Genomic DNA, 25844 nt, shown 5'->3' with positions numbered 1-25844 from the left:
CCTAAGTATGATAAATATTAAGTATTTAAGAATACATTTTAGAATTAATATAGATAGTACTATTGCATTATAAGAAAATCACTTTATTTGTTGGAATTAATATATTAATGAATAAACAAATAAGAATAGGAAAACATATATGAATCAACATTTATACAATCATTTATTTATGTCCCACTTTATTTCAAAAGTTTTTGAGGCAACTGAAGCAGTTTCCATGCATATACTTCAAAATATTTTGTGTCAAGGGGCGCCTGGGTGGCTCAGTCGGTTAAGCATCCAACTTCGGCTCAGCTCATGATCTCACGATTCACGGGTTTGAGCCCTGCATCGGGCTCTGTGCTGACAGCGCAGAGCCTAGAGCCTGCTTCAGATTCTGTGTCTCCCTCTCTCTCTCTGCCCCTCTCCTGCTCGTGCTTTGTCTCTCAAAAATAAATAAATGTTAAAAAAAAATTTTTTTAATAAACATTAAAAAAAATAATAATTAAAAAAAAATATTTTGTGTCAAAATAAGAGATTAATAATATCCCCTCCTTAGTCAACATAAAATAACAACTGGGCTTAATGGTTACTATTCAAGAACATATAAATGCCATAAGCATGAAACTAATTTGGAAAATTTCCATTCCCATGTCAAATCACCTTCATAAGAAATAAAACTACCGCATGATCCTACTTATATGTGGTATCTAAAAATGCTGAATACATACAAGCAGACAGTTAAACAGTGGTTATCTAGGGTAGGGAGGTAGGGCACATGGGGAGGTGGGAAAAACAAGATGGGTCAATATATACAAAGTTGTAGGATGAGTAAGTCTAGAGATCTAATGTACAGCATGAGAACTACAGTTAATACTGTAGGCTGAATATCAGAATATTGTAGTACTGAATACTAGAAATTTGCTAGCAGGGCATATTTCAGATGTTCACAGCACAAAAATAAAAAAGCACATGATGAGATGGCTATGTTTATTAACTTGACTAATGCAATCATTCACAATGGATATGTATATCAAAACATCATGTTGTGCCCCTTAAATACATGCAATTTTTATTTAAAAAAAATCACTGGTTAACATGCAAAAAAAAAAAAAAAAAAAAAAATAGAAAATAGCATATTTCACACCAAAATCTCTTTGCTGGTAGCTGACATAAGTATATTTACTTTACCAAAACTAATGAGCATAAATTATCAGTGAGTTAATAGACAAACCAAATGGAATGAAGGTTATAGTCACTGTTTACCAGAGAATTCATAATGCCTTGTGGGGGCTGGAAGACTGACTTTAACAAGTGAGTTTCCTTTGTTTCCCAACTTCTTGAGGGAGCAAATACTTATAAAATGATGTCTGTTGACAAATTTGAAATTAAAGAAAGGAAAAAAGAAATGCTTGTATTTGTTGCTGTCTTCTATTTGAAATAGAAAAGGAAAAAAGAAAAAAAGTTCATCAAATAAGGTATTTTTTTTTGGTAGGCTCCCTACCCAACATGGGGCTTGAACTTACAACCCTGAGATCAAGAGTCGCATGCCTTACTGACTGAGGCAGTCAGGCGCCCCTCAAATAAGATATATTTAAATTAGCATCTAAAACAAGATTTCGGGCACCTGGGTGGCTCAGTTAGTTAAGTGTCTGACTTCAGCTCAGGTCATAATCTCACAGTTTGTGGGTTCTAGTCCACGTTGGGCTCTGTGCTGACAGCTCGGAGCCTAGAGCCTGCTTCAGATTCTGTGTCTTCCTCTCTCTCTGCCCCTCCCCTGCTCGTGCTCTGTCTCTCTCTCTCTCAGAAATAAACATTAAAAAATAATAAGATAAAATAAGATTTCATTGGATGTTTACTCTAAGAAGTCCAGAGACTGAGATAGCTCAGTTTTACCTTGAATTCAATGCTGTCCTCATTTTAAATTGTAAGTATTATTTACCTCATATTCTTTGTGGAGTAACTCAAGTCTAGTTTTCCGAAGGTGCTTCCTGACTGTATGGCTTAGCATAGGTTCACTTTCACTTGTCCCTCCTACAGGACAAAAAAAAAAAAAAAAAAAGTAACTTTCTTTGTGATTTAAACGGTATGAAAACAAAGATAAACTTTTTTCTTATTGTTTTATATGGTTCTCCAGCTTAATTTCTTCATACTTGGGGCTGCGACTTAGGCCTTTTCTCTATCTTGATCTTGAGAAAAGATAAATATCAAATAATGCCACAAGAAATACCTTCAATAAAATTATCATGTGTGTTTACTTACCTGTGTATCTTATTATAGTAAATTCAATGAAAGCAAAGGCTATATTTTGTTGTCACATTTGTACTACTGCAAAATTTGAATACAAGACAAATGTTAAATAATATAAAGCCAATGGTTATATTTAACCAAAAATTATGTAATATATTATCCATATTACCAATTTAAATTTCATACAATTATCAAATGTTTACCTATATACATCATATATAATCATATAGGATATAAATATTATTATAACCAATGTATTCAAACATACCTAGTTACTGGTAACACAAATAAAAAGATTAATGTGTCTTTTTACTGAATCTAATAACCCAGTTACAATGGATTATGAATAACAGCATTAACTGTATGCGCATAACTCAATACAAGTACACTCAAAATGAATTCTTCCTGAGAGCTCTTTACTTATGCTATGGTTATTTTCTTTGTACTTCTTAGTATCATGATAGCAAAGGCATTTTACAGATGTTGTTTTTCAGGACATTCTATCCAAATACAAGGATGCCTGAACTATTTTACTTGAGAGAATTTATGAAGTATCACTTATATAAGAATGAATAAAGGCAGGAGAGGGACGTGAAGAGAAGCTGGGGAAATACATTCAAATTATTTTCATCAACAAAATTCACAGCAGAAAAATACTCCTCTACCAGATTTTACCCAGGTACCCAAGAAATTAACCTTGGAACAATCTCTGATTCTTCTTCAGATTTCTTAGTTCCAAGTCCTACTAGTACTTCGATAATGGCAAAATGACATCAGTGAAAACTGTCTATTTTTGTCTTCCTCCAAATATACACTATTTAGAGATTGTTTCAAATCTGTTTCTATATGTTTATAAAATAGGCCCTTACCGATAATCTCTTTGCAAGGATTTTCAGGAGTGATGGGGACTCTGCAAGCTGGACACTGGCTATTATTCTTCAACCACAAATCGATACAAATTGAACAAAATACATGGTTGTTGATGCATATGACAGGCTGGCGTACCTTTGAAAACAAAAACATTACTTTTAGCACAGGGCAACAGTCATAACTAGAATCCCAATAGGTTTAGTTTAGAGCAAAAAAATTGCTTCTCTAGAATACAGTAGAGTAGGTGTTTTAAAAGGAAATTATCTAGGATTTATAAAAAACATTGGTTTATAATTTAAACAGCAAACAGTGCTGATGGAAATACGGACATACACTAAACACACAAATCTCTGACTCCATTTAAACAAGCACAAATACTAATACTTTACATTTATGTCGTCTTATATTTTACAAAGGGCTTTCACATGCACTTTCTCTGTTTTTGTTTTGTTTTAAATAATCCTGTGATGTAAACACAGGAAATATACATCACAAATGAGGTAACCAAAGTGTGAAGCAATTAGGTGGCTCAGTCAGGATTAACTATGTGTTTTGACTGTGTGAGTTGTTTTATAAGACAGAATATAGAAGAGAGAAATTACTTCAGTTTTCTACCTGATACTAGTTTGTTTACGTATTTATTGTCTATCTCTTCCATTAGAAAGGAAGCTGCATGAGAGCAAGAACTTCCTTCGTCTCATTCATGCCTAAATCCCTGATGCCTAGAAGGCAGCCTAATACACAGTAGGTACTCAAAAAAATGTGTTAGATTAAGTAACTGCTATTAAGACAGTATTTAACATTAATTAGGTAGGGAACTTACCAGAGGGAATAAAGACTTAATATTCTTCAACCAGCAAAAATTTTAAAACAGAAACCAAAATAACACCGAAATGCTTAGGCTTTCACTTGATTTACAAAGAAATGTTACTGTGGGACTCAAAACACTTTACAGCATTTTCAATATTTTCCTGTTCTAATCATAAAAATACCATTTGAGAGTCCTGCACTAGAGACCAGAAGATCAAGAGAAAGCAGAGGAAGTAGAGAGATAAGGAAGAGACAGAACCACCACAAAACACTTTCTGCAGAGGAAACGCTTGTGCTGTCCTATATCTGCCTCAGAAAGACACTATGAGTATTCCTTCATTTGAAAGGGGTCTCCGCCCTCAAAGAAATCACAGGTGTACGGCAGTTCAAGATAGGCAGGTAATCATTTTTCAGTCTCACTGTGAAGAACTCTCTGGTTGGGGTGCCTGGGTGGCTCAGCTGGCTAAGTGTCAGACTCTTGGTTTCGGCTCAGGCCACGATCTCACGATTCTTGAATTCAAGCCCCCCATCGGGCTTTGCGCTGACAGCATGAAGCCTACTTGGGATTCTCTCTTTCCTTTTCTCCCTGCCCCTCCCCAGCTCAGGGAAGGAAGGAGGGAAGGAAGGAAGGAAGGAAGGAAGGAAGGAAGGAAGGAAGGAAGGAAGGAAGGACTCACTCACTCTCTGGTCTTTGTCTGGCTTTCCAAACGTTTAGATGCTCCCTTGATTATGAACACTAACATATGAAAACTAAATAAGAGAAGATAAATTCAGCATGCATTTAGACTTCCTTTTAGAGAAACCAATTCTAATTCATTCAGTTCAAATGATTAGACAGGACTGATCTGAGTGAATGAATGAGACCATAAAGGACAGCTTCTCAAACTCTTCTTCTAAAGTGAGCCTACCTACAGAGCAAGGAGTGAATGTTTATCTAGGACGTATTCTTGGTCAGAGTCTCAAGAGGCAGACAAGTTGGAACTTCCTTTGCAGGTTCTGTTTTTTCCTAAAAAGTCAAGTGATGCGTCCGAGTCCAGACCATTATATATTTTTGGGTGTTTTAATTTCATCTTTAAGTCATGAAATGTTTTAAGAAGAAAAAATTTCTCAAACTACATACCAAAAAGATATTGCCTTATCTATCCTGTAGCTTCCTGCAACACACACACACCTACACACACACCACATTCCTGCAATACTCCTAGAAGTACATATACCCCTAAATTAAGAAACTCAGCTAATGAAAGAAAACTTATCTTCTTGGGCTTTTAAAGCAACGATTTAATGTTTTTTTTTTAAGTCATGAACTCATCTAAAATGGATGAAGCCAATGGTCAAAACATAAAACTGCACATTTAAGGAGATTCAAGATGGTCTCCTACTCACTACAGGCTTCCCTCATTAGAAGCTCATTTAAAGGCCATCAGTATTTTTTTTTTTTTTTATTGTAGAGATAGAACATGAGCAGGGGAGAGGGGTACAGGGAGGGAGGGGGACAGAGAGAGAGAGAGAGAAAAAGAGGGGGGGTGGGGAGAAAGGGAAAGAGAATTTTAAGCAGACGCCACACTCAGTGCGCAGCCTGATGCGGGGCTCCATCCCACAATCCTGGGATCATAACCTAGGCCCAAATCAAGAGTCAAATGCTCAACCGACTGCGCCACCCAGGCACTCCATAAAAGCAATCAGTATTTTCTCTGTAACTGCTCCCACAACTAAGGTTAAATACCTCCCCAATCTAAAAAAAGGTTTTGGACATCACAATGGTTGGTGCTATCATTAACTAAGGTGAGAAAAGTGGAGGAAGAGGAGTCTTATAAGTGGTGGAAATCAAGAACTCTGTTTTGGCTATATTAAATCTGTGATGCCAGGGTGACTTTTAAATGGACAAGGCAGAGTCTGAGAATCACTGGCATAAAAAATTAAAGCTACAGGACTGGAGGAGATCCCTTCCATGGGCAGAGTAGCTGGAGACAAGGCATTCCAGGAAGCAGAGGAAGGAAAAAAAAGGAGCAACAGCAAAGGGAACTAGTCTTACAGAAGCCAAGAAAAGTTTTTCAAGAGGAAGACAGTAGCCAAGCATGTCAAATAAGAAGAAAATGAGCTTGATATGGACAGAGAAATGACTATGGGATTTAATTACATGGAAGTCATTGTGATGTGTTACTGACAAGCACTGTTTCAGTGAATGATAGGGGTAGAAATTTGATTGAAGTCTGAGAGACAGAGAAGGTGAAGTGATGACAGAATATAGACAATTCTTTCATGTTTTGCTGTAAAGGAGTGAGCATAAAAATAAGACCATGATAAGAAATGCCAATGGGAATGTTATGGTAAGGAGGGAATATTAATGATGAAGGAAGAAAAGCAGGGATCAGAGCCATAGGCAGCAAAGTCCCTAAGAAGTCAAGAGGTAATGAAATCCAAAGCACAAAGGAGAGGTTTGGCTTTTATGGGATTGAGGATCTGTCTTTCATTGTAACAAAAGGGAAGGCTGAGAGTGTGAGAACAAATGCAAAGGTTGGAAGATCTGCTGATGGAAATGAGAGAACTCATATCTAACTATTCCAAATGCCTATATTTCATCATCAAATACGAGGTGAGGTTACCAATTGAGAGTGAGAAGTTGGGTAGGGATATCAACTTGAGAAAACAGGATAAAAGCAGTTATTTTGAAAAGTGAAAAAGTAAACTTACTAGTAATTTTGGCAGGATTGCCAAACATTGTTGAGTTCCTATTTGAGATCTGTGGTTTTGACTATAAACTAAGACCAATTGAACATAGATGTGTATTTTTCTTACCAATTTTTACCTGTTCAGTTTCAGGCAGAAAGCAAATGAGTAGTACAGTTTACTCAGAGTTGGATTTTTGCCAAGGAGAAAGAGCGAGACAAAGGAATGATGACCATAAATGTCCACGGCTAACAAGGGACATGAGTGTATGAATGGTAATGATGACGGTGAAAAAGCGATGTTCATAGATAGAGCCAATGAACTGGTCTTGATAAGGCTGAAGTAATGCTGGAGAGGAGTCAAAATGAAAAGAGGATCAGAGGGTAAGTTGCTTCTAATCAAAATACCGGAGGTGGTAGAGCTGCTTTCTCTAATGTTTTTTCCTGGGCCATCTTATCTGGCATAGTTCTATTTCCTCTCTTAATCTCATGTATCACATGATGTTAACATCTTTCCTATGACAACTCCTGAGAACCCTCTGTAACTGGACCTCAGTAAGTGGCAGAGCTTAGGCTTTGAGAGATAAACCTGGGGCCAACTCCAGCTCTGCCATTTGAGCTGTTTGATCTTGGGCAAGCCCTTTAGTGACAATGAGCTTCTGCCTCTGAAAACAGTGGTTTAACTCAGTATACTTTTCATTCAGGCATTAAGATTTAGAAATGTAAAGATGTAAATACAGAGAATACCACAAAACAATCCTAAAAAAAAGAGAGAAAGAAAGAAAAAAGAAAAGAAAAGAAAAGAAAAGAAAAGGTAATAACATTACTATTTCCGTATGCTTAGGAGCTAACACCATGGAAGGATCTTGTAGCTGCCTCAACCACAGCATGTTCAAAACCGAACTTGGCCTCCTCCACACATTTGCTCCTCCTGCTGCATTCCTCATCTAAGTTCATGGCAGTACTGCCTCATTACTTGGGCTAAAGCACTCAGAGCTATCTCTGACTCACTTATCCTCACCATCCAATCTTTCACCAAATTCCGGTATCATGTATCAAGTCTAAGAAGCCAGAGACTTTAAGATGCACCAATATTTTATGTGCCACTAAGAAAACAGAATGGAAAATACAACTGTAATATGCCATCACTTGTAAGATACAGTCAGGTTTCAAAAAGTTATGATGTGAAGGGGCGCCTGGGTGGCTCAGTTGGTTAAGTGTCCGACTTCGGCTCAGGTCATAATCTCATGGTTTGTGGGTTCGAGCCCCGCGTCAAGTTGTGTGCTGACAGCTCAGAGCCTGGAGCCTGCTTCGGATTCTGTGTCTCCCTCTCTGCCCTCCCCGCTCGCACTCTCTCTCTCTCCCTCAAAATAAACATTAAAAAAAATTTTTTTTCAGTTATAATGTGAAAAAAGTCCATCCCAGAATGTCAAAATATGGCAAATCTACCTCCAAGTGTTTTTTGTTTTATTTTTACCTATCATGTATCCCTTCTTTTCCATCTTCACCTCAATGAGTTCAGGTTCTCATTCCTTTACCCTTGGATCTACTGCAATGACCTACCTCCTCACAACCTTCCTGGCTTCCAAATATTCAGTTCTGTCCACCTTTCATACTGATGCCAGAGCTACCTTTCTAAAATAAGGATCAGTAGCTTTCACTGCTCGCCTGCAAAACAGCAATGATTTTTCCCTGTTCACAGTTTTAAATATAGCATTCAAAGAACAACATAATCTGGTTCTTAAGTAGCCATTTCGTTATTTCGATACTGATCTTCTATTTCAATACTTGATATAACCTGCACTTCAAGCACACAGATCTACTTGATGTTCACCAAATTAATAGGCACATTGGAGGCTCCCTGTTTATTGTGCTCTCATTTCTTAGCTTGATATATCCTGCTGGCCTCCAGCTTCCCCAATGAAAACAGACTCCCTTCCAGCTTTTAAGATGAAGATCAACTGCTACCTCTTCTGCAAGGCCTTCATTAATCCTTTTTAGAATTAACCGGGTCTTTGTCTGATTTTCCTAAGGGTACTCCTTATGCATTGATTTAATGTTCACTTCTATCTGCATTGTGCTTTACTTAGAAAATTGTTTACATTCTGTTCTCCCTGTTAGATTTCATGCTCCTTGGGGGCAGGAGAGGAGCATGCTCATCTTTGTATCCACCTATAGCACTTGCTATAATGCCTGGCACACTCTAAGATTAATAAAAGTGAATTTTTATGTATTAAAATGAAAGGCTGAGATAACATTCCTTTAAGTGTCTCAAGAAGCAAAAGGTCAATGGCCACTGCCAAACTGTGAAACAGCAAAAGTTTAACTTTCCATTTAATACACCAAATTATATAGAACAACCACAGGCAGACGACTTGACTCTGTCTGCTAAGAGCCACTGGCAATGCCACCCACAGGAGAATAATTTTCACTGTTTGATACCTGGTATTGTCACTCTCATTGGGTTGGAGTTTTGGAACGTTGACTAATTCACTTCTTTGGACCAAGTACTTATCAGATGATTATTTATAAACAATGGTTTAAATTTACCTTAGGAGAATAGAAACCTATAAATAAGAAAGAACTACTAAAACAAATTACTTGTTATTTATTTGACTGTAACCTATAAGAACAAACTACAAAGCATCTAGCCCTCCCACAATTCCTGTCCACCCATCTTCCTCTACCAAGATCCTGGTATATACAGTATCAAAATATGCATATAATTTTCTTCAATAAAATCTTTCTGAGATAAAGAAATAGTCATAATTTGCCTATATTATTAAACTTTCCATCCAATTTACTCTCAAATGAGATCTGTGGCAGTAAAACAGTATTCTTATGAAATAAAAATGTAAGACAACAATGGCAAGTGACATGTACAATTCCAAACTCATCTAGAGTAAAGATGTTGAAATGATAGTCTAGGAATGCACCCTGAGGGTGGTGAGGAGGAGGAGGAATGGAAGAGAAAGCAAGGTATGAAAAGTGGGCTCTTTGGGGCACCCGGGTGGCTCAGTCGGTTGAGCATCTGACTTCAGCTCAGGTCATGATCTCACTGCTTGTGAGTTCGAGCCCCACGTCGGGCTCTGTGCTGACAGCTCAGAGCATGGAGCCTGCTTCAGATTTTGTGTCTCCGTCTCTCTGCTTCTCCCCTACTTGCACTCTGTCTGTCTCTCTCTCTCTAAAATAAACATTAAAAAAATTAAAAAAAAAAAAAAAAAGAAAAGTGGGCTCTTATCACTGAAATGGGCCTGAGAGGGCAATCCTAGATGCAGAAAAGATTAACCCTAAATCTGCAATTCTACTACACAGTTGTCATTTCTTTTATTTGAAGATGTTTCAATTTTAAGAGACCACTCTACCACCAAAGCTCCTTTCTTAAAAAATAGATGTACCTGAGAGAAGTCATGTCAAAATGGGTTATTCATTAATATCCATATCATCCTGGACTCACCTACTAGGAGTTATTATACACTGGTTTAGGACAAGGTTTCCCAAATTCAGCACTACTGACATTCTGGACTGAAGAACTTTTTTTTTTTTTTTAAGTTTATTTATTTTGAGAGTGTGCATGCAAGTGCGGGAGGGGCAGAGAGAGAGGGAGAGAAGGCCAAGCAGGCACCACACTGTCAGCCGGACCAGGGGCTCAAACCCACAAGCCAAACCATGAGATCATGACCCAAGCCAAAACCAAGAGTCTGACGCTCAACCAACTGAGCTACCCAGGGGCCCCTGGACTGAAGAACTTTTTGATATAGGGATCTGTCCTATATTGTAGGATGTTTAGCTAGCAACATCCCTGGGCTCTACCCAGTAGACGCAAGTAGCACACCCCTGGAGACAATCAGAGGCGTCTCTAGGCACTGCCAAATGTCCCTGCAGGATGAAATCCACTCCCAACCCTTTCAGAACCACTGGTGTAAACTATTCACATATTTCCCTAACAACCTAATGGGGTTGGTAGTATCTAATTCATTATCAGCTGTGGAAACTGAGTCTCAAGGAAAAAATAACACAGGTTATAAGTGGCAGAACCAGTATTTAACCATCATTCAATGTGATCCAACTGCAAATTGAGTGCTCTTTCAACTAAGAAATAGTTTTTTCTTCCTTAGTACAGAGTTAGTGAACAATAATCTGGGAGTAAGAAATAGAGAGCACATGCCTGAAAGAAGCAAGAAATTTGGATCAAGACTTTGGGGTCAATAGGGGCTGTAGAAAAAGGCCACTGAGAGAAGTGATGGGAAGGAAAAGCAACTTAACTGGCCTGGCAATTACACTTCAAGTCGGTTCCTGTGCCTTTTATCATCTTTGCTAGAGACTCGAGTTCATTTTTCTTCAAATAATATTCTTTCTTGCACCTATGTCAGAATTTTATGGGTTTCACTAGGGAAGACCTAGAAAGACTGAAAAAGAAGGCTGAGGTATAAAAATGATGGGTAATAATAACTCCTCTGCCTCAATTTGGGGATTTTGGAAATTTTTCAAAATGAAATTTCTGGATTGTTCTTGCTATGTTTCAAGAAATCTTTGGCTCTGGGCCAAAACTTAGATCCTAGAACTTTAATAAAACTATGTGATCCTGAGAACTAAGCTGCTTAATACCTATTGGTTTAGGTCTCCATTTCTTTCTAGGTAAAAGAAGAAATAATATATCTTGCCTCCCCCACCTTCATCACTACCTAGAATGCTTTCAAGGATCATATTTCTTTAGTAAATATGTCAGCTCTTACATACCAATCTTAAAATTATTAGGATACATCAATACTTTTTTTTTAGTAATTTTTAAATTATGTCCTAAGTACATAAAAACATAATACTGTATTTTTTGAAAGTGTCTGCATTCTTCAAACTTAATTTGGAAAGGAAAAAAATGTAGTCCATATGGCTTTTGTCAAAGTAAATTACTTGTGACAATTATGTACAATCCACTCTTGGGAACTGAAGAGTCAATCAGGAATCAAACGTGGGCTCAATGTACTGAGGTCGATAACATGCTGGCCAATCAACAGCCCCTGATGAACACTGATTAATTAGTTTAGTTGCATAAGGCTTCTTACCTAGCCTTACCTTGTCAACATTTTTAATCAACAATATGGGTGGAATGCAAGGCCTCCCTCAAAGAAGGGATTCTTCCTATAGTATTCCTAGCTTGAAACAGTCCACCCTACTTTGGACACTGCAAGAGACAGATACCCCATATCCTAAGGAAGCTGATTTCGTTTTGGATTATTTCAGCCACAGGGCTTGCCCTTACATAAGTACAAATCTTAATACTGTAGAGCTACACAAAGCTTGATTCCCTTCCAAATGAAAAATAGTCTGTATTTAAAAATTTGCTATTATGTCCATTCATTCCAACACAATTCCATTCCACATATTCGAACCTCAATTTCAACTCCTTTCTAAATTTCAAAATACTCTAGTTTTTTTATATTGAAGTCTCAAACTGGACTTATACTCAAGTGATGAATAACTGAATATGATACACTAACGTTGAAGAGCACCAGAAGTCTAGTTGCTTGTCACTTCACTTCAGAACCTCCTTCACCTTTCATTAAACTAACTATAGTCTACATTGGGAGACATGTTACTCACGGAAAAATGCAGACTTAGTCAAAAACATGCAACAATAATTTGATTTTGCAGCTGGAATCCTAATTGATGAGAAAAATGACTGGAATTATCTAGAGATAAACTGGTCTGTAGCAATCTGGTACCAGGACCTAAATGTCACTTAACTGATATCCTGAACCTGTATTTCTGCTTGCTGGCCCACTAGTTCTAGGCAAAAAGAAAAAATTAAGGAGGAATAGGCAAAAAAATATATTACACATAACTCATCCCACAGGATGTGTATCTAACTTCTTCAAACACATAGAGCTCTTGAGATATTGGCAAGGTTGCTAAACATTATTAAGCAGAAAGAATCCGCCTTTAAGGCTAAGGCAGAGAAAGGCAGAAAATGCAAAATGTCTAAACTGTCCAATTTTAAGTACATTTGTATCCAAAAGACAAAGTATTGACAGTGTGCATACTTAGGCTATCTCCACTACTCTTATGTCTCTATTCTTCCCCATCCCTGTCAGCATCTATATTATCTATTCGGATTTAAGGTCTCTCCCACCCCCAACTCTTCCTTTAAGGTAATATGCACTTTTTTTTCTTTTTTTTTTTTATTTTTTTAACAGTGACTTCTCAGGGATAATGGCTCCTAATTCTGTTGAACAATCAAAAGAAAAGAATCTTGCTAATGGTGAGATTTTTGGACAAATAATGAGGGCAGCAAAAGAATGGTTATCTGAGAGAGGGCTAGTCAAAAAGGACCTTACCGCAGATCTCAGAGGTGGCCAGAGGCGTGTGTCAGGGAGGTGGACGCGGCATTGGAAACATGGTACTACCCCAGGTTATGCTATCTCCCGTACTCCACAATTACCGTTATGTGGTGAGGGTTAAGTGGCCCAAACAGATCAGATTTCCTTTAACTGTACAAAAGGCAGCAGTTATACGGAACCAGTTAAAACCTGGATGTACTGCGGCAATTTGTAGAACAAACAGGTCCCACTCCATTGGGAAAGCAAATCTTCACAGAATGAGTGCACTTCCTCAGGAAGCAACTGGGAAGAACAGTTACTAGAAAGGCTGGTTTCCTCATTTGAGGGCCTGTCTCAGTGCCCACACTAAAGTTTAATATTTATTGAATATTATTATGCCCCAGACCTTATGCTAAACACTACAATTTAATTACTTCATTTAATTGTGCCCAGAATGCAAGAAAGAGTGTTGCTTCTATTACCATTCCCATCTCACAGATAAGGAAACTGTTCTGAGACAGGTTAAGTAACTTGTGTAAGGTCACAGAACTAGTAAATGGAAGAAGCTAAAACTCATAGTCTGAACACAGAACTCAGGCCTTCAATACATTTATGCTTCCACAGTAGACAGAAGAAGATGCCTGTTTACAAACCATTAATCTTTTATTAGATTTCATTTTAGAACACAGCTAAGCAATACAGGAAAAAAAGAGAGAAAGGGATGGAGGGGAGGAGGCACACTACAAGAGTGTCTGCTATCACAGATGAGCTCACGTGAGTTTTTAGGAAGAATTTACTGAAGACACAAATGATAACAGAGGTTCAAGCCAGAGACTCTAAGCCTTAGCTTTTTTATGTCAAAAAAAAAAAATGGGGCAACCAGCCCTATCTATTTCACAGCACTGGTGAAATGAGTAAATGAAGTAATTAAATGCATACAAGAGCATTCTGTAAACTGCAAATCACTGTATTCTACTAGGTATCCTTTTTTGTTAAACACAAAAAGCACAGGTATGGAAAATCAACCAGGCAGAACACATTGTCAACACAACTGCAAAAGAGCCTGTTAACTAATGGAAACTAGATATAATGTGTACAACTAAGACCAAAGGAAAATTATTTCCCAAGATATTTTTATCAGCTTTTAATGCTACTGTTGAGAGTAAATGCACTCAGAACTTAACCCGTACTTGTGGCAACTTCATGTCAGAGACCAAATGTAGACTAGCAAATATAAACATCATCTCCCCCTCCTCCCAGCTCTGTATGTAGGCAGTGGCAGCAAATACCAGCTCAAATACCACCCTCTACGCCACCATCCTTGATCTCTCCAGTCAGAATTGATCAAGCCATCCCCTGTATGCGCTCACAGCACATTTGCTATTTCCTTGGCATTTCATTCTGACTGATACCAAGAGTTACCAGTTGCTTCCAAGCCTGACTTCCTACTACTGCTTGAACTCAGTAAATTCACACAGAACCCCAAACACCTAAGGCAGATGATCATACTGGCTGGCACTCCAATGTTTGCTCTATGAAGTTTCTAGGTCTCAATTCCACGCAGGAGGCTGTAGTTTCAGTCTGCACTCGAGGGTAAACAGACACATCACAAATGTAAAAACAATTCGGGGTGGGAAAAAAGTCTGACTGCTCATACACAGGATCTTCTTTCTTGATCTATGCGTTAAAGAAACGCTCTTTTAAAAACCAAGTGGGAGGCACAAACGGAAATGAAAGAAGAGACGAATGCATCAGACTCTTCAAAATTCTGTTTCTAATTCAGAACTACTTTATCTAGCTTCACAAACACGTTAGACACCTCTTGCAACACAAAGAGCGGGGATTCCATCTCATCGCTGAATGGTTCCAAAAGACCATGCCTCTCATTCTAAATACCACTCAGGGGTGGGTACTATTTACCTTTCAAATTCTGAACCCAGAGCAAAGGACATTCTAAAGGCAGGGTTAAGCAAAGGAAAGGATGTTGGAAATGGAAAAGACTCTCCAATTAACACAGCGGGCAGGCCCAAGGACAAGAACATTCCACTTGTGTAGGGGACGAAGGAATTTTGGGCAAGACTCCCTGGAAACGTGCTTTAACGGGCTTCATACACGCCACACAGGTGGCAAAGGGGCGTAAAATACTGTTGCGATTCCTTACTGACGAGGCCTCCTTCGACGTCGGAGTCGGCCGGCCGGGTGAGGCCGGCGGAGCTAACAGAGCCGCCTGGCCGCCCTTCCTTCAGACCCCAGGCCGCTGTCATCCCCCTCCAAAAGGCGCAGAGGATGAACCCAGCAACCACGACGCGTTCCCTTCGTCCCCCAGGACGCGGCCTCCCAGCGCCTGAGGAGAACGCGGGTAAGCGTCTGCACCCATCTCCCCGTCCCCGCCACACACGGAGACCGCCCTCGGCTCCGGCGGGCGACTTCATACCCGACCCTGTTTCGAGAAGTGCCCAGAATCACCCATTACCTTCCCCAAGCAAATGTGGCACGTGATGGGCAGAGTGAGCGACAATGTAACGTTCTGCACGGTCTGAGCCATGGCAGCGTTCAGAATCCCGCCAACACGGAAGTCCCGCCGACGGCGGCTCCTAGCCGCGACTGGGGCCGCGCGAGGCCGGCTACGGCAGCCTGGCAGGGCCACAGCCCGCCGGGAGAGGAAACGAAAACGCGCTTTTGAAACGTGCGGCCGCCACGGCTTTTCCTTTCCTTCCTTCCTCCCTCCCTCCCTCCGGAGCTTCCTTCCTTTCCTCCCTTTCTTCCTTTCATTCAAAAAAAAAAAAAAAAAAAAAAAGCCCCGGGTTCGGAAGCTGCAAGATTCTTGAGAATGAGGAGGAAGGCGGTTTACTATGGGCATCGATGGAGGATCTTGAAAGTTTAAATGAAAGAGTAGCAGTGCAGAGCAGAGAGGAAGATGGGGAAAGCGATTTTAAATGCCTTACTCTTTCCCGGAGGGTGGGTGGGAGTTTTCTGCCTAAAAAACCCCACACAGTCTGCAAACGCAGGGCGCAGTCAAAACAGGAAGAGATAAAATGTTATGTATACATTTTAATTTTCAAAAAAAAAAAAAAAAACCTTTCTGCCGCTCTCAGATCTTTTTCCATTCTGAAATGGTGCGATGTTCCTTAAAAACAAGAAATAGTGATTGTCTCTTGATCTCTTTCTGAGACGATTTGGATACATTTAATCGCAGGTTTCCCTGAAGGCTTGCTTTTCATTGGCCTTTCTGTGGTTTCCAACGGAGACTAAAGGGTCAGGGCCACGAACTCTGATTTACACGTCCAAGTGAGAAAGCTGCAAACAGTGCCAGCCGTCCATCCTCTGGAAAGCACTTGAACAAGCCTGTGAAGCCTTCATTTCAGGTGCGTGGTTTGGATAAGCTAGGTAACATTGGGCTGTAGGACTCGGAAGGAGAATGTGTGAGGTTCTAAGTTAGCATTTCCTACTAGTGAAGAAGAAAAAACTCTAAAAGTTCCTTCATGAATCTTGAATGTAACGGATTTGGAATTTAATTGCAACTTACTTTAAGTGAGGGTCAATGTGATTAATTTATGCAAACATACAATTGTGAGTAGAGAGATTAAAAACAAAACCAATGGAACTACTTCTACCCATCTTTGGGAAAACGACACAGAGACAGTATAATTAGAAGCAGCAGGTGGTCAAAGGAAAGGGTTTCTGGATCTGTATGGGACGGTAGAAATCACTGTCCCAACAACTTTCTGGCTCTACTGGCTTCAGATAATTTATTTGACCTTTCTGCTTCTTAGCTTCCTTCTTGGTAAAGTGTGTGTGTGTGTGTGTGTGTGTGTGTGTGTGTGTGCGCGCGCGCGCATTAAAAGAGGTCAATGTATGTTTACTATCATGTCTCAAAGAAACACAACAATGAGACTGGACCAGCCTGAAGAAACCTAAGTCCAGTTCAAAATCTGCTCACAAGTGACAGTGAAAATTCTTTGAAACATCTCAATAACTTCATTTCCTGGGAATTGGAGGCCATCATGCATTTGGAATTGGAGAACTAGGGAAAACTGCCTGGTTATTGGCCACTTTTTCAAAATGCCTGGCATAAAGTCACTTGGTTTGGCTATTTTTTGGCTTTTTGAAGTCATATTTTTATGGAGTCTGGAATTCACATGTTTTCCTAATGCATCATTCCTGGCCAAGAGTGTAGATGTTAGGCTTCAGAATGAGACAGCTCCAGGTGGATACCCACTGTCATTCAAGTTTCACCTTGTCCCCAGCCTGCTGTGTTCTTCCTGTTCTCACCTCACTGATAGCTAAGATGGTATGTTAGGACCTCTCATTCCCACCCTTTGAGTGGGATGTAGGACTGAGAATGTTTTGCCTTTCACATCCATCCCTAGAAACTGCAGCAGGGAGACATGTTGAAGACATTTTTTTGTGGTTGTTTTTTTAGTTATTGGGGCAAATTCATTTCTTGTTAATCACCTCAATGATTGGTGTTAATACTCAGTCACAAAGCTGAGTTTAAAAAACCATACCCTACCTTTTAGGTAAAATGTCAAAACCTAGACTCTTCCCAACATCTCTTTCCACATTCGCTATCATTGTCATGGCTTCTTGGTGCTTAGTGCTTTGTCCACATAGTTATTTCTGTGTTGATCACGCTGTATTATATTTGGTTATGTGTTTGCCCCCACAATAGACTGTTTCTTGAGGTCAGAGATTGTGTATGATATCTAGTATCTGGTACTCGGTGACTGTTCCACAAAAGGTAATATTTTCTTTCGCTACAGACACAGGGTGCTGTAAAAATTGCCTTTACTTGTTTTTCACTTCAAAATGGAAGACTTTTTAAAAATTTGGTTTTTGCTAATTATACATTTAATTTAAAATTTAAAATTAAATTATAATTTAAAAAATTAGCTTTTTGCTAATTATAAAAATAATAAGGCTCATCTTAAGAAAAGTAAGCCATTTTTAAATATATAAAATAATAAGCAGTGGTGCCCTGGGTGGCTCAGTTAAGCATCTGACTTCAGCTCAGGTCATGATTTCATGGTTTCTGAGTGCAAGCCCCACATTGGGATCTGTACTGACAGCGCAGAGCCCGCTTCAGATCCTCTGTCTCTCTCTCTCTCTCTCTCTCTCTCTCTCTCTCTTTCTCTCTCTGCCCCTCCCCTGCTCACTCTCTCTCTCTCAAAAATAAACATTGAAATAATAATAAAATAAAATAATAAGCCAAATTTCTTCAGTACTAACGCCTCACTTTTCTATCCTGTGTGGTAATCACTGTTAAATTCTAGAACATATCCAAACATTTTAAGTCATGTATATGTGTATAACCACAAATAGGATCATACCATAACATACCTGCTTTTTTTTTTTTAACTAATGTTTGGTGGATAGGTACACACACATACATATCTAAATAATACTGTTAGCAATACAGGTTGATTATGACTCCCTCTAGGCCCAAACTGATTGCATGCCAATTCCCAGGCTTTGCTTTTGATAATGCAAATAGTTTAAGGCTAGGAACTATCCTTTCCTTCTGCTCTATGAACAGCATTTCCTTTTGTTGACAAATCATGTTCTAAATAGATGTTATTTGGCCAATTTTGTTAAATTAACGCTATTTCTCTAATAGAAAAACAAAGATTACTTGGCTCATTGTAATCTTTGTAAATTGTACAAAATGTACAATTGTACATTGTAATCTTTGCTTATTGTAAATTGGCTTAATCTCTTTCTGGACTTCCTAGTAGCCTTATGGAGAGTCCTGTGACCCAAGGAATTCTATCAGATATAACATCTGAGATGGGCTAAAGCCCCCTAAATTCTTAGAATTATAAATTTTTACAACTAGAAAGAATCTAGGGTTTGTTTTTTTTTTTAGCAGGTTCTCCTTTCAGAGATGAAGATATTGAGACCTAGAGAGATAAACCACCAGGAAATGGTAGATTTGGAACTAAATCCTAGATCTCACTTGGATTCTCTGAGATTGTTGGCCCCATGCCTTAGTGTAAGTGCAAGATGTATTATTATTAATAAAGTAGTTCAGTAATAAAAAGTCAGTTATAATTGAATTTCTTTGCTAAGAAAACCATCAAATAGCTATGGAACACCTTTTACCCCTTGTTTAAATCAGATTCATTTTTATGATAAATTATTTAAAAGCAAGTTTAAAAAAATATAAAATCTTAAGTGCTATTAAAAATTGATTAGGCATGCATTATTCTTTCATTGACCCAGTTCAGATTGTTTTTTAATTTTTTTTTGGTCAAAGCTAATAAATTTGAGTAGATGTTTCAGACAGACATTTTGTAATCATTTGGTCATCAGTCAATTAATCACAACTTCATAAATATTGATTTCAGATTATATTTATTTTTCATTCCTGAAAGACAATCTTTTTTGTTGTTGTTTGTTTTAAATTTATACTCCCCCACTTGGATTGTGGTTAACACTGAGGAAACTCATAAAAGTTGGATTAATTTAAGCATAGGTGCTGGCCCAGCCGCATGGACGTCAAGAATGGTACTGCCTTCTCACAGGCTGCAAATTCTGAACTAAAATGTCTTAAGATAGTGGCATGAAAGATGCTTGTTACTACTATAGCAAAAGAACTTGGGTTTTTCTTGCAAGGTTTTTTGTTTTTGTTTTTGTTTTTTTAAAGAAAGACTACTAAAAGTTAGCCTGCATTCATTTAATGTACTTCTATTAAAAACATTAAGGAACAACGAATTCAGGCAATGTTCTGCCTCAGGGAGCTTTCATTCTACTGGGAAGTTGCTCCAAGCATTGGCTTGGAGCCAAATCTTTGCCTATTGAGTAGCAGTTGAGGTTTTAATGCTTAATTTGCATATCAAGTTTGTATGTAAATCACAATATAAGTGATTGCGAAAGGAATAAATAAATGAATGAATGAATAAAAAAATAAATAAATAAATAAAATTAGTTATCTGTTGTTCCATCAATATTTAAAAATCTTAAATGGCTTTTTAAAAATGTTTATTTAATTTTGAGAGAGAGAGAGAGAGAGTGTGTGTGTGTGTGTGTGTGTGTGTGAGCGGGGGAGGGTCAGAGAGAGAGGGAGACAACAGAATCAGAAGCAGGCTCCAGGCTCAGAGCCGTCAGCACAGACTCCAATGTGGGGCCCAAATCCACAAGCTGTGAGATCATGACCTGAGCCAAAGTCGGATGCTTAACCGACTGAGCCACCCAGGCGCCCCTAATTTTTTTTTTATATGCCAGGCACTGGTCTAAAAGTTGGGTATACAGCTGTGAATGCCTGCCTACTTTTATTCATTCAACAACCACTTCACTGACTACCAATGACATGCCAGCCACTGTGCTATTAATGAGCCATTTTATAAATGGAACCACTGAGCCCAGCTCTTCTATTCTACCATAAAAATGCCTATTTCTACAGTAATTTCTCTTCTAGATGTGCTTATTGTCAGTTAGCCTCTGGCATTGTGACACAGCAAGTTATAGTTTTAAATATTTTAAAATGTTGCAAATTGGATGATTGTTTTAAATTAGGTAATTTTTAAAAGAATATTTTAGTTCCACCTAAGGCTAAGTGGTACTTCACAAATGTTTGTTGAATGCTAGAGAATAAATAAAGGAAATGTTATCTCTGGGAATATTGTAACAGATTTTAACAGGAACCAGAAGACGGAAAAGCAGTGGGATTTGCCACAGTAGCAGAATCGGGAACACAGTTCTGAGATCCTGACTGCTTTTGTCTTTAAATTGCCCGCAGAGCACTTGTTTTTCTTTTTGCCCTTTGTTTAGGGGTTAGCAGAACTTCCAAGGTAAGATCCTCCCGTAAGAACTTAAAGCCAGGCCCTTGTTTTCATGTTATTTACTTAAGCCCTGTAAATAATGGCACTCCATCTGAGGACACCTCTCTTACAAGGGCATCCTACACTTGGCCATGGAGTCATCAGCGGCTGGCTGCAGCCTTGCCAAGTTGCTTTAGGTAAAGCATCAACACCTCCTTTACACACTCAACACTCCCCGTCATTGTTTTAGCAGCTGAGTCATTTATTACAAGTGTTATTTAAGATATGGCTCTATTTCCCCATATCACCATCTTCACCTCTCTGATCTGTGATTTTTACTTCTTTTTCTCCCCACACCACTCACTAGGACAAGTCTCAACTTTTGTCTCTTTCATGAGGCTTTTCTTGCATGCCCGAGCCTCCTCATAACCCTCTTGCCTTTCAAATTCTGTATCACTTCTAATCTATATCAACCAATTTTGTACCTCATGAATGTATTCTCCAAGCCCCTATTGAACACCTACTATGGCTCAAGCACAATGACAAATGCTAAAGCTAAAAAGCTGAAAGACTGGCTGGAAGTCTGAGATCAAGGTGTCACAGGCTTGCTGCCTTCCGAGGGCGATGAAGACGGATCTGTTCCATGCCTGGCCCCCAGCTTCTGGCGGTTTTCTGGCATTCTTTGGTGTTCCTTGCTTGTAGAAGCATCACGAAGATGCCTACCTTCATATTTATGTGGCTTTCTCCCTGTGTGCATGTCTGCGTTCTAATTTCCCCTTTTTATAAGGTTGGCAGCATGGATTAAGGGCCCGCCCTACTTCATTACCACCTCATCTTGCTTAATTAGTTATATCTGTGATGACCTTCTTTCCAAAGAAGGTCACATTCTGACATAATGGGCTTAAGACTTCAAAATATGAATGGGGGGGTGCACAACTCAACTTGTAACAGTATCTGTGAACACTATTTAAAATGATGTCCAACTCCCTACCTTCAGGGCACATGGTTGGTCTGCTAGGCCTTGCCCTCCTGTCTGTGGTGGGAGCCTGGGTCTAGTTTAGCAAATAAGATACAAGTAGAGGTAATGTGGTTACTTCTTGGCTGGAGCATTTCATTGTCTGTTTGAGGTTGCTGAGAGCTGTCTTTCCCTCTGCCGTGGTGACCATCTAGCATGTAAGATGGAACATATACAGAAAGCAACATGGAACGAGCTTTGACTCTTGATCGGCAAATAGCCTGAAAGAAAACTGAACGTTTATTATTATAAGTGACTAAGTTGTGTTACTATATCATAACCTAGTCTTTCCTGTTACAATAACTTTGAGGAACATGATTTATTTGTATTTTGCTAAGGGCTGAATTGTGTCTCCCCAGAATTTATATCATGAAGCCTACACTCTCAATGTGACTGTATCTGGAAATAGGGTCTTCAGTAGGTAATTAAGGCTAACAGAGATCATGAAGATGGGACCATAATCTCATTGGACTGTGGCCTTGTAAGAAGAGAAAGATCTCTCCTTCTCTTTCTCTCTCTCTCTCTCTTTCCCATCTCCCTATTTTTATTTCTTTCTGAATTTTCATTTCTCTCTTTCTCTCCACTCCCCTCCCCCACTTAGGGACACATGAAGACCAAGGCCGTCTGCAAGCCAGGAGGAGAACTCTCCTCAGAACCCGACCACCTGTGGCATTCTGATCTGGGACTGTCAGTCTCTGAACTGTGAGAAAATAAATGTCCGCCACTTCAGCCACCCCATCTGTGGTATTTTGTTAGGGCAACCTGAGCTGGCGAAGTCACTTTTTTTTCTTACTTATATTGATTTATATGTTTTCCTATTTATACTTATTTAGACTCTCATAATTTTTTCTTGTGCTTTTTCTAATCTATGAAAAATATTAGTTTTATAATTATAAAAGATTTAACACTTAAAGAAAATTCCTTCAAAGCATGCATCATTATGCCACATATTTTAGTAGATGTGCCACCCAGGTTATCTTTACAATGAACTAAATTCAAAGGAAAACCAAAATTCAATTCAAGTTCATAGAAATGTGTTGAAAGCCACAGCTCTCGTGGCCGCTGTCCTGAAGAGCCTCACACCAATCTTCTACCTCTCTTTCTGCAGATACAGACTTTTAATGATAACACAAACCATTTCTGTACTTCACGAACTGAAACGGCGATTTGTGGTGTGGCATCGTTCTCAGTCTTCCTCGAGTGTTCCCTGAGATGGAGGTAACTGTGATAAATCGTATAACCGTTCACCAAAATCGGCTTCCGCTCCACTTCCTGGGTGAGGATTAGATTGTAGAGTTCCACCAGAGTTGGGCCAATGAAATTTGAGCAGAAGCGACATAGATCTCTTTCAACCCGAAGCTCTAAGAGCCCGTGCTTCCTTCCTCACTCCTCTCCCCCTCGCTCTGGGTACTGGCAGTCGTTCCCTATGCCTGGGTCACAGGGAAGACAACAGAGGGCACAGCCTCAGGCCAAGTCCAGTAGACTTGAAACATGAGCTGGGAAGTCTGTTGTTATAAGCCACCACGATTCTGGAGCGTTTCTTTCTTAACAGCTACACATCCTAGCCCATCCTCACCTATACAACGTTGGGCACGCTGTGTGAGACTCGGTGTGTGGTGTCTGTGTCTGTACACATGGCACAGGTTAGCTTTTCCTTGGGACAACCTGTGTGACAGACACAGACATAAAGCACTCTGTTCTCCCTTTAGGGGAATCTTGGTGCTGCAGCAGTTGAGGGTATTGTCAGCAAACGTCCTTCAGTTCTCAGTCCTTCAGGGTCTGCCTCAGCTGCAGAGAACCATCTCTACCAACGTCATATCCTTCCTAGGCTGGCCCACATCTGGCAGCCGAGGGAGGTAGGGATGTAAAGGTCCGGCCAATGAAGGACAGCTCTGTTGGGTCATTCAGCTCTAGAGCCCCCTGTGAAATCTGTCAGGTGTGGGTGGGCCCGCACCCCAGCCTGGATCCTTCCTTTGCCCAATCCTACTTCCTTTGCTTCTTGTCCACAGGTGTCGACCACAAGGGCACTTCCTAACAAACCTTTTGCACATTCAGCTGTTTCAGAGTCTTCTTCCCAGAGAACCCAGTCTGCCCCCAACTTGCCTACCTTTAAAGAAAATGAGAGAAGTGAGTGTGTGTGTGCGTGCGTGTGTGTGTGTGTGTGTGTGTGTGTGTGTATACACACATATGCTGCCAGTGGGTCTATGTGCCTCGTTGTCTCCCCCACTTTCCTCCTTTGGTGACCCATTTGTTCATAAATATGCCATTATTACTAATTAGCTGCAGCCAACCTCTGCTCCTGCGGGCCTCGGAGACTGTCTACCTTCCTCTAGCAGGTATGACAAATGTGCGAGCATAACTGGCAGAGTGTGACCTCATTTCTTTGTTTAAAGTCGTTGGGAATAAGAAGGACCATTCAGAGGTCAAGAGGCTGGGCCACTTTAATTTTTGTGTTTTATTTATTTTTAGATTCTTCGGTATATTAAAAACTGAAAAAATGCCGAGTGTCACAAATTGTGTGGTGTATGCTGAATATTTACATTTAACAGATTCATTCCTTTAGCCCAAAATACAAGGCAGTGTAATTACTTTCACATTGACCAAAATAATTATAGGATTTATCATAGCCTATGAACTCCTGGCACTACAGGTAGTACTGTCTTGTACAAGTTTGGGTTTGTTTCTGTTTGTTTCCCATCCATGGGTCACATCCCCATTGGCGGGCCATGAAATCAATTAGTGGGTGAAGAACAGGGCAACCAAAGTGGAAAAAACTCCTTCACCCCCTGTCCCTCCAGCCAAGGTGAAGTAACTGAAAATTTTTATGTGGGATTTGTGACTGTCCCCTTCTAGCTGATGCAGTCTCCTCATTTATCCCGACTTTCTCCACTTTCCCCAGGCCTTCTCCTTCACCTCCATCTGTCCTGATTGCAACCAACACTTTAAGAACCTTCCAGTTGCACACAATGGAACATAAATACACGTTACATTGCATGTGGTAATGGTAAAAGTATTATTTGTTCTGGGTGGTGATGTAAAGTAGATTTCTTACCGAGGCAAGTATTAAAATGTTTGAGAACTAGTATCTTAATGTATATATTTGGGCCAAGTGTTGGATGTCTCCTTTTAATATCATCAGTGTGCCTCTATGATAGAGTATTTATATTCTTTTTTTTTAAATTTTTTAAAATGTTTTATTTATTTTTGAGAGAGAGACAGAGAGAGGGTGCGAGTGGGGGAAGGGCACAGAGAGGAGGAGACACAGAATCCGAAGCAGGCTCCAGGCTCTGAGCTGACAGCACAGAGCCCGACACGGGGCTCAAAGTCACAAACTGTGAGATCATGACCTGAGCCGAAGTCAATGTTTAACCGACTGAGCCACCCAGGCGCCCCTATATTCTTTTTTTTTTTTTTTAAATTTTTTTTTTTCAACGTTTTTTTATTTATTTTTGGGACAGAGAGAGACAGAGCATGAACGGGGGAGGGGCAGAGAGAGAGGGAGACACAGAATCGGAAACAGGCTCCAGGCTCCGAGCCATCAGCCCAGAGCCTGACGCGGGGCTCGAACTCACGGACCGCGAGATCGTGACCTGGCTGAAGTCGGACGCTCAACCGACTGCGCCACCCAGGCGCCCCGCCCCTATATTCTTTTTGAGATGATGTTAAAAGTCAAATTTTGAGTCAGCTGATAAAGGTAAGACTTGGGGCAAAAGAATCTAGTTCTCTTCCAAAAGAGGCTTCTTTGCCCCCGTTGCCTGTTCTTCTTACTCCTTCACCGAAGCATAAAGTTACACGTTATATGGTTTCAAGGAATAGTCTAAACCTCGTTGCTGTGACTTTACAAAAACTGCGGAGAAGCGAAAGGAAAGGGTCTTTTATTGCAATTTATTTCTCAGACACATAACCCTAGCAGAGCGGCTAAAGGTAACTCAGTGAGAATGGTGGTTCAGTCCTGCAGATCCTTCTGGTGGACATACTGGTAAATAGCTTGCCATTCTTCCTGTTGTATAGTTAGAAAATTGAGGTTCAGAGAGGTAACGAAACCGCATAGGTATTAAATGCCATAAATAGATTTTCTGACTTGTATTCCAATGGCTGTTTATTCAACAATAATTTGTCAAGGATGCGCTATGTTCTGGAAAATATGTGTTAGGCCTGAAGGATATTGAACTGA

At 39.7% G+C, this 25844-nt stretch overlaps 1 protein-coding gene and 1 long non-coding RNA gene across 2 annotated transcripts in view; one reads left to right on the top strand and one right to left on the bottom strand.

The window, feature by feature from the left end:
- Positions 1-15501, bottom strand: part of OBI1 (ORC ubiquitin ligase 1) — a 40952-nt gene extending 25451 nt beyond the window's left edge. The window contains exons 1-3 of the mRNA XM_019444116.2: positions 15369-15501; positions 3099-3234; positions 1922-2013 (exon numbers count right to left, since the gene is read on the bottom strand). Of these exons, the coding sequence (XP_019299661.1) occupies positions 1922-2013; positions 3099-3234; positions 15369-15440 (300 nt within the window). The 5' untranslated portion in view covers positions 15441-15501. The remainder of the gene's footprint in view (positions 1-1921; positions 2014-3098; positions 3235-15368) is intronic.
- Positions 15502-15682: 181 nt separating this feature from the next.
- LOC109264195 (uncharacterized) lies at positions 15683-24753 on the top strand. The gene is made up of 3 exons (XR_002078647.2): positions 15683-16260; positions 22272-22888; positions 24570-24753. It is a non-coding gene; the product is annotated as an uncharacterized LOC109264195 (long non-coding RNA).
- Positions 24754-25844: the final 1091 nt, after the last annotated feature.

Source organism: Panthera pardus, unplaced genomic scaffold, assembly GCF_024362965.1.
Source record: "Panthera pardus isolate Hobbes unplaced genomic scaffold, ASM2436296v1 HiC_scaffold_1, whole genome shotgun sequence".
In the NCBI taxonomy this organism is placed as follows: domain Eukaryota; kingdom Metazoa; phylum Chordata; class Mammalia; order Carnivora; family Felidae; genus Panthera; species Panthera pardus.
Note: the sequence above shows the minus strand (reverse complement) of the source record. Positions and strands in the feature narration are given on the sequence as shown.